Source organism: Populus euphratica, unplaced genomic scaffold, assembly GCF_000495115.2.
Source record: "Populus euphratica unplaced genomic scaffold, PopEup_1.0 scaffold536.1, whole genome shotgun sequence".
Taxonomy (NCBI): Eukaryota; Viridiplantae; Streptophyta; class Magnoliopsida; order Malpighiales; family Salicaceae; genus Populus; species Populus euphratica.
In genome coordinates, this window is record NW_011500412.1 from 49645 (window position 1) to 58984 (window position 9340).

Below are 9340 nucleotides of genomic sequence, written 5' to 3' on the forward strand. Positions count from 1 at the left end.
TCCTCTCTCTTCAATCTACTTTCAAGGAACATTTTTAACAAGTAAAGTTTAGGGACCATTTCAAATAAATCAAGGGACAAAATGAATATATATTTGTTAAAAACCAAACATAATAAACTCATATTTTCAACAAAATCATTTTTTTAGTAGTAAATGTCTTCATTTTGTGTCAAAACAGCTCAAAATACAATTTAGATCCATCATATAGAATCTATTTGTTTTTGCATCGCATAAATTTTTTGAAAAAATTTAAATTTTATTTGATATTTTGAATTAGTTTGATGTGTTCATATCAAAAATAGTTTTTAAAAAATAAAAAAAAAAATATTATTTTAATATATTTTTAAATAAAAAACATTTTAAAAAAACAATCACTACCATGTAAACTCATTTATTCAAAGAACTCGTTTTTATTGGTAAATGACCCCATTTTGCATCAAAACAACTTCAAATACAGTTTTGATCCATCAAATAAAGTATTTTTACGTTTTAAAAATACTTTTAAAAAAATTTAAATTTATTTTATTTTATTCTTTATTTCTAATTAATCTTTTTTTATGCTTATAAATAATTTTAATGTATTAATATCAAAAATAATTTTTTAAAAATAAAAAATATTATTTTAATATATTTATAAATAGAAAAACTTTAAAAAACAACTTACAACTTAAGAACAATCAATTTTTAATATAATTGCTGTTTGATCTACCAATTACTCTGGACTCCAGTTTCCTTCATTAGATGGAATCAAATGAGGCTCAGCTAAAAGTCATTGCATAATTTGAAACATCCCTCGACCCCACAAGTACATCTTGCATCAAGCAACCATTTGGAAATGGGCATGAGAAAACATTCAAAAATAGCACCACATTTGTATTTTACGTGCTGCAATGGCACATTTTCATGCAACACCGAAGAAATACTTTTGCTCCAGCTCCTTTGAAGTTTGAACCAATCATGACAGAATTTACAGGATGTAAGAGCATCACTGGGAAGCAATGGTTTAAGAACTTGAATCACAACAATTGACCTAGTACCACAAGAAATAGAAGCTCTTGGTCGTTTAATGATTCTGGATTTCAACAAATTTGGTGCTAGGGTGACTTTTCCTCATTCCTTGACATAGTTAATACTTTAACATGATCAATGAATTCACTGATGAAAATGGACAGAATCACTTCCACATGTGAGTTTTAAAAGAAAAGAGAACAAAAATTGGAAGCTGTTGCATTGCATACATGATATCTCACCACATCAGCAAAACTGGAAGGCGACAAGACATCTCTATTTCGCTATTAATCTTGTTGGTTGGAAATCCAATACAGCTCTTGAAAAATCATTGCACTCTCTTAATTACAAACTTTGTCCCCATTTTCACTTTGATGTTCAGGGTTATCTTCTCCATCCAGATCTTCATTGTTTTCTCCATTTTCAGATTCATTGTCCTCCTCCCCCTCCTCCTCATCATCGACCTCATCGTCAACATCTTCACCATCGCCAAGATTGTTGCTACCATTAACAATGTGATTGCAATCCCTACCTTTTGCAGCATATTCCTCGAGTGATGAAGAAGGGAACAAATCTCCAACCCTATTTCCTTCATTGGTTGGGTTTTTTGTCAAACCCATAGGTTTACCTTTGTTCATCTGATGCAATAAATAGGATCAACACAACACATTTTGACGGTGGAAAAGGTCAAATTACCATAGTTCATCTGACAACACAGATGTCATTCATACAATGCAATGCAAGTGTAGAAGGCCCAAACAGACTATCAAGAGGAGAAACTACAGCTACTACAAAAGTAGTTTCAATTTGTTAAATTGATGACATAATTCATATAGGAATGAAGTTTAGATGATGGATCAGACATTAGAGACACAGTATGTCAATCATGAAATACACGCAGACAGGCTCATTTAAGGCATTTGGATGAAAAGGTATCTTAGTTGAACAATAAATAACCCAGGATTCCTAAGAAAATGTTAACAAAAAGACCACATCATACAGTGACAAACTCCCAGCAAGCTGAATTATGCAGTCAGATCATCGCCTTTTTGCCCAACATTGCTGATGGAGAAGGTGAAGCTTATAAATATGACAAAGCCTAGATCTTATAATGGAGAGGGATTCTAAAAGTGTGGCCAGTTATTCCTTACCAAGTCTTAATATCAACGTACCCACTTTAATATGACTACAAGATGATAACAATGGTGACTGCCAATAACAACTTATTGTCCAAAACAGACTTCAACATGCATTCTAGCTAGATTTACATGTCAACTCCAATAATTTATAATTTCCTTTCAATTTCATTTTCTACTCACTTAGAAATTTGAAATTGCATGTCAACTTGGCATCTTGAGTGGATTCTCAGTGTGATATTTATTTGCATCAAACAATGATGCCATCCTTGAAGGTAAATGTTTCTAGCAAGGCATGAGGACAGCAAGAAGGTAGATCAACTAAGACCCACTGCTTCTAAGTTGATTTGGACTGAGGGGGAAGTCCTGTTGCTTGTACAGACTACAAAATCCACCTAAAACAAAACATTTACAAAATACAGGTTGATAAAAGCCAACCCATGAAACAAGCAAGTGTATGAAAATTTTAGATGACTGACAGACTCTGGATCTTCATCACCAAGCTGACATTCGACTTGAAAAATCTTAGGAATATACTAAACCCACAATCAGTAAACAAAACAAAAACATCAAAGTCTGCATGTTCATTATCCGGAATTCATCAAAGACCCAACAGTAATTTGGAGGAATGGGCTAATAGGACTATAGGAAGACAAATTATTCTATTCTAGTATTACATCATCATTGCAAGAATTCAAAAAAGAGCCAGAAATCCTAGCAAGTTCTCGCTGTATAAAATATCTCCTATAAAAAATATCCAAGTTTAAAGTTGTGACATGGTTCCGATCAAAAAAGAAAAAAAAAGTCGTGACATGGTTCCGATCAAAACATGGTTCTGATCAAAAAAGAAAAAAAAAAGTTGTGACATTGTTAAAGTAGAATTCTTTAAAACCACCTATAAATTAGTATCCCTACAAAAGAGTAACTATCATGCTGCTTTCCAATGATTATATTACCCTTCCAGAAGTTATCTATTCTTGTTTAAATTGCTAATGTGAAAACCAAAATGAACTACAAAATGAAGAAAAACAATTTAACTTCTAAGGACACATAAAAAAACTCATACGTAGATTTAGTAGCTGAAGAGAATTATTCTAAAGCGCTTACAGCACGTAGGAGAGCCCTCCGATCCCTCTCTCGAGCATTCTTAATTGCCTGCAATAAATAAAAACCACGAAAAATATCCATTACCCAACATTTCAAAAACAACCTTAACTTTCAAACACATATACATAAATTGTACAACAGAACCAAATAATCATACCTCCTCGAGTGTCTTTTGCTCAGCCTCTACATCAGCAAGGTCTCTACAGATCAAATGAACAATACACCCACCCAACTTTCAAAATTAAATATGATAATGCACACACCGAGAACCAAATAAAAAAAAAACACTTACCTTCCAATTATGCGGTCCACATGGCATCGACACTTGGCACACACCTTTTGCTCCTTCGCACAAGCTATATATATATAAAGTAAAAACCCATAACTAAATTAACACCAACATTCTTCCTTCCAAACAAAGGAAAATTTCAATAACTGAAACAAAAAGATAGAAAGAAAGAAGATAACTAACCAGTGCATAAATTATGATAAGCTTGACGCACTGTACGTTTTGAGCACTTTTGACTGCGATGCAATAAAACATTCGATTCAAGTCACAACATACTCATATTATTCAAGTTACCCACTTTAGTTTTCAATGTGAAAAAGGACACTTTCTTGTTCACTTCCAAAAACAACAACAGAAAAAAGGACTTCTCAAGGAGAAAAAAACGTTTTACCATTTAGCAGGCTCAGTAAGAGGCTTGTATTTTCCATACCGACGTTTCCAATCAATCTGCTCTTTACATCTTTGGCAAACCCCAGTAATCTCTGACAAGGGTTTTAGCCTGCCTCCAACTTCCTACTTTGAAATGATTTCTGGGTTAGTTTAGTTAGTATCAATAATTTACTGACAAATAAAAAAAGCCTTCATGCTTTTGAATGGGATGAGCTGCCGTGATTGAGTGCTTACCGTTTCATTGATTTTGCGGCCGGCGTTGGGTTTCCAAGCGTAGTTGTTTTGGTGCTTTGGGGGGCCATGTCTGTTGCTCATCTTCCTTCTTTCTCTGCACAACCGCTGATTACAGCAGCTCTCCTGATGTCTGAGGTTTTTAGTTTTAGAAAACCCTAAAAAAATATACTTCTAGGTTTTTAGTTTTGATTTGGATATTTGCTATTCTGTGCCTCTTCCTATTTGGCAACCACAAAAGTGGTACCTAAACATTTTGGAAATTCTTAATTAACTCCTCAAAGAAAGACTCTTTCAATTAAGTATTCAGGTAAACTAAATTTATTTTTTTTACCCGTAATGCGAGTTGTTTTGTTTGGACATCACAGCTGAAAAATGCTTGGCCCAAAGACTGCACCCTTGAAAAATAATCAATTATACGACTAAATTATCACAAGCAGTGTTTTAAACCTGATTTGGTGGCTAAACCGGCTTAAAATTCAGGTTATGGATTTTTATTAAGTTATCTAGATTAATTTTATTTTTTTAAAATTTAAATAATATTATTTTAATAAAAAAATAATTAATAGATTATAATTGAATTTATAACTGGATCGATCAGGTTTTTAACTATTTTTAGTTTTTTATAAATTCAATCTAGTTTTAGCCTAAAATCAACTATATTTTAGATAAACCTATCAAGCCAAACCAAGATATAAAACTATAATCACAAAATCACCATAAAGAAAATAAAGAATACATGCACATGCATTCCAGTGCTTGGCCTAATGCTGGAAGGGGTTTCTAACCAAGATATAAAACTATAATCACAAAACCACCATAAAGAAAATAAAGAATACATGCATATGCATTGGCCTAGCGGTGGAAGGGGCTTGTCTCCTTCCTCTGCACCTGGGTTCGAGTCCTAGCGTGCATGCCTGTCACCCCTGCGGTGCCTTACATGCCTACTAGGTTTATAGGGTATTCAGTGGGCCGTAGAGATTAGTCGTGATGCGCGCAAGCTGGCCCGGACACCCCATATAAATAATAATAAAAAAAAGAATACATGCACATAAGTTAGTCAACACTAGTTAATTGGCTCATGTTATGTCTCAAGTGGTGAATTAGATATGCAAGTATTTTAAATTAAAATCAATTAATATTTATATAAATAAATAAATAATCATTAACTAAAAGCAAAACTAGAAGAAACAAGAGATCAATATAGATTAAATTATTTGATTATGCAATATATAATACTTACATGGTTGTGTTTATTGAATTTATCTATTAAAATTAGTTTTTTATTTAATTAAATGATAACATAAATGAACCAACATATGAAAATAATTGAATAAAACAAAAGAAAATACAGTATTATGTAAGGTTGTGTATATTTAAAATATTTTCTAAAAATAAATATTTTTATTTTTAAAAATAAAATTCATCTGTATTAAAACATAAAAAATATATAAATGAATCAAGATAAAATCTTCAAAAATCTAAACATACAATATAATCTTTTTTTTTTAAAAAAAAACCTCTATTAAAAAAACTAAATAAGAAAATAAAAAAATAATAGAGGAGGGATAAGCAAAATAAAAAAAAAAATAGAGAAGGGATATTAATTAAAACATAAATTAAAAATTATTTAAAAAACATGTTAAAAAATGTATCAATTAGAATAAAAACCAAAATTGTAGTAAAAAAATAAAAAAATATGGTGATAGTTTAGGTATAAAAACCAAAATTGTAGTAAAAAAATATGGTGATAGTTTAGATGTCACAAGCATGTTTAAGAAGAAAAAAATAAAAATCAATGATTTGGGTTATGGGCCGACTTAATTTAATAAATTAATTCTATTTTAATTATACATAAAAAAAGGCAACAATAGTAATGTGTGTGTGTATCATAATAATTTAACAGAAAACCTTTAAAGTAGAAAATTAAATAAATAGCCTAAGTAAACCTGAGTTAACATAATAGACATAAAATTTGGATAATAAGAGGTAAGTTACCTCAAGTTAACTTACAAAATCCATTGCTTATGTCATGAAATTAGGATAAAATGATAAAAAAAATGTTACAACTCGACTTCTCAAGCATAAAACAACAGTAATTTTTTTTTATACTTTACACATCATGTCGGTAATCAGCAAACATGTTCCCTCACATCATTAAGATACAATCTATACATTAACAACAATCAACATGTTATTTAAAAGTGAATCTTACATAAACACATAATATTATGTTTACATGATAGAAGTTCACATTAAAAATATATATACATAGACATGAGTTTGAATTCTTATTCTACTAATAGTCATCACGAATTTAAACAAAGATGATCTAATAATAGTTATGTGTTTAGTACATTGATTTATATAAAATACATCGTGATTTAGAATGTAACTACATAATTCCTTGCAAGAATAGGTTCCCGTGTATCGGGTTTCCTAGGCACCTAGTTGGTGTGACATCCTTGTTGTAATACAAAATATTTAGAAGAATGCAATTACTTAATAATAACAATGATAATAAATGGTTAGGTAGTTTAATGAAACATTGACATTATCCCATGTTTGAAGTGTGACATTGGTAATTCCTTTATGTACTTGGTATAAATAACTTGTAATACATATAGACGCACCAATTCTTACAATCGACCATAATCTTAAATCTAGCTATTCTCTTAAGGCATCATTTATCGAGGTTAATCGTTCACTCACCTTGGTCATCCACTTTGGATGCCATCAGCCAAAGCTCATAATTCATTTGTCCTAGTCATCTACTCAGATATCATTAGCTGAAACTAATCATTCATTTGTCCTAGATGATTCATTTGTCCCGATCATCCCTTCAAATGCCATTAGTCGAAGCTAATCAACCATTTATCAATGATTAGTACTTAAAAGTGCATTTTTATCATGGTTTTATATCATCATTTTGCACTTCAAATATCAATAACTCCTTAACTAAAATATGTTTTATAATAATGTATCTAATAATATACCTACCTGCTCCACTTGTGGGTTGTTCTTATCTTGATAATGGTCCAATCTCAACCATACCACCTAAGATATCAATGATCACAAATTTGTATCTTTGAATCACATTTGTCACCATACTTATTTCAAGAGTTCATATTCAAGTGTTTCATAGTTTACACCATTATACCATGACATTATTACTATCATTTAAGTCATTTTTGTCTATAAGGCATATTATAGAAATCGGCAGCAAAAACTAGTTCGCTGCAGGCTGCTAATTCAGCAACAAATGTTACTTCGCTGTACAACACGTTTTACAGCAAAGAATGCTACTTCGCTATAGACAACTTAATTTCAGCAGCGGGTCATAAATTTGTTGCACATAGTACAACTTCGACAGCGAATGCTAATTCGCTGCAAGCAACTCAATTTTAATAGCGAATCACAAATTCACTGCAGACAACTCAACTTTAGCAGCGAATCACAAATTAGCTATAGAACACACACTTCGACAATGAATGTTAAATCGCTGTAATCAACTCAATTTTAGTAGTGAATTACAAATTAACTGCAGAACATACACATGCATTTTCAATTCCATCACATAATATATCATCAAATCCTAGTAAGGTTATATGGTTTTAACCTAAACACACACACATGTATTCTCAATTCCATCACATAATATATCATCAAATCCGAGTAGTGTTACATGGTTTTAACATAAACACAGATATGTATTCTCAATTCCAGCACAATATATATACATCATCAAATCTCATCAAGTTTTATGGTTTTAACATAAACACACACATGCATTTTCAATTCCAACACATATTTGTTATCAAATCCCTGCCGTCGCCCGACGTCGTGTAGCGACAACATAAATGCATTTTTAATTCTAACACACATTTGTCATCAAATCCTCAGAGTTACATGATTTTATCATGAACACACAAATGCATTTTTAATTCTAACACACATCTGTCATCAAATCTTAGCAAAGTCACATGATTTTAACTTGAACACACACATGCATTTTCAATTCTAACACACACTTATCATCAAATCTTAGTAGAGTCATATGATTTTAACTTGAACACACACATGCATCTTCTTACACAATGCATTCCGACTAGTTTTATTGTTGTGGTCGCCCCTTTACCAAGTTTTATTATGTCCATTTAATTCATTATTCTTAGTTAGATGCTCTGGAATTTGGTCTCATTTGTCTTTGTTGTTTGTTCTCTTAGGTTTTTTTTAATTTCCTTTACAATTAGCCTAGGGGGTTTGGGTCAATTTTTCTTAAGGATCCTTCATCATTTTTAGTTTTGGGTTTGAAGAACAAAGGGGTAAAAAGAGACTACATAACCCATACCTTTCAACTCTAAATAGGCCTGGACAATTTAGTAGTATTTCTCCTCTTCTTTTCTCTCATTTTCCCCTTATTTTTCCTCTCTTGGTTCTCTTTTTCTTTGTTTTCTATCAGTTTCTTCCCACTCGTTCCAACCCCCTTCCCTTCCCTTTAAATAGCTGCCCAACCTTCATTCACGATCTCAACTCTCTCTCACATGTTCAAGAGGTATTCTTTACTGGTTTTGGTTTGAATTTTTATTAGGAAGAAGGTGGAAAAAAGAGACATGCAGCTACAACAGACAGACTTTGGGAGGAGGAAGGGTACCCTTCTCTCTCCCCTTGCATTTATACTTCACATAAACTAAGGTGGGGTGTTTAGGGTTGGGTTAAAAGTGTTCTTGTTCTGCTCAGCCTTCATTCACAATCTCAACTCTCTCTCACATGTTCAAAAGGTATTCTTTACTAGTTTTGGTTTGAATTTTTGTTGGGAAGAAAGTGGAAAAAAGAGACATGTAGCTACAACAAACAAACTTTAGAAAGAGGAAGGGTCCCCTTCTCTCTCTCCTTGCATTTATACTTCACATAAACTAAGGTGGGGTATTTGGGGTTGGATTCTTGTTAGTGTTTTGGTCTGTCCAAAACCGGTTTTACCCCTTCCTTCCAGCTCCTTATGATAGTACAATTTATTTCCTTAACTTTTAATAACACTTCGCTGCTGCCGATTTAGGAATCGACAGTAATGATGGAGTTATCAATTATATATGTCATTACCAATTTTAGAATCGACAATAACGTATTTTTTGCTGCTAATTCCTGAATCGTTGTTGATTTCTAAATTGGCATATATATA

At 31.9% G+C, this 9340-nt stretch overlaps 1 protein-coding gene across 1 annotated transcript; it reads right to left on the reverse strand.

The window, feature by feature from the left end:
• Positions 1-1031: 1031 nt before the first annotated feature.
• LOC105114507 (small acidic-like protein) lies at positions 1032-4371 on the reverse strand. The gene is made up of 7 exons (XM_011011065.1): positions 4165-4371; positions 3932-4053; positions 3724-3776; positions 3544-3607; positions 3409-3451; positions 3252-3299; positions 1032-1646 (listed from the first exon to the last, which is right to left on the reverse strand). Exons 1-7 carry the CDS (start codon positions 4243-4245, stop codon positions 1350-1352), a joined length of 708 nt encoding a protein of 235 aa, XP_011009367.1. The 5' UTR covers positions 4246-4371; the 3' UTR covers positions 1032-1349.
• Positions 4372-9340: the final 4969 nt, after the last annotated feature.

Coding starts and splice junctions, on each gene's coding strand:
- LOC105114507 (XM_011011065.1), bottom strand. CDS start 4,245: ATGAGCAACAGACATGGCCCCCCAAAGCACCAAAACAACTACGCTTGG. Junction 3,777..3,931: donor CTTACTGAGCCTGCTAAATG/GTAAAACGTTTT, acceptor ATTGCATCGCAG/TCAAAAGTGCTCAAAACGTA. Junction 3,452..3,543: donor GTGGACCGCATAATTGGAAG/GTAAGTGTTTTT, acceptor TTTGATCTGTAG/AGACCTTGCTGATGTAGAGG.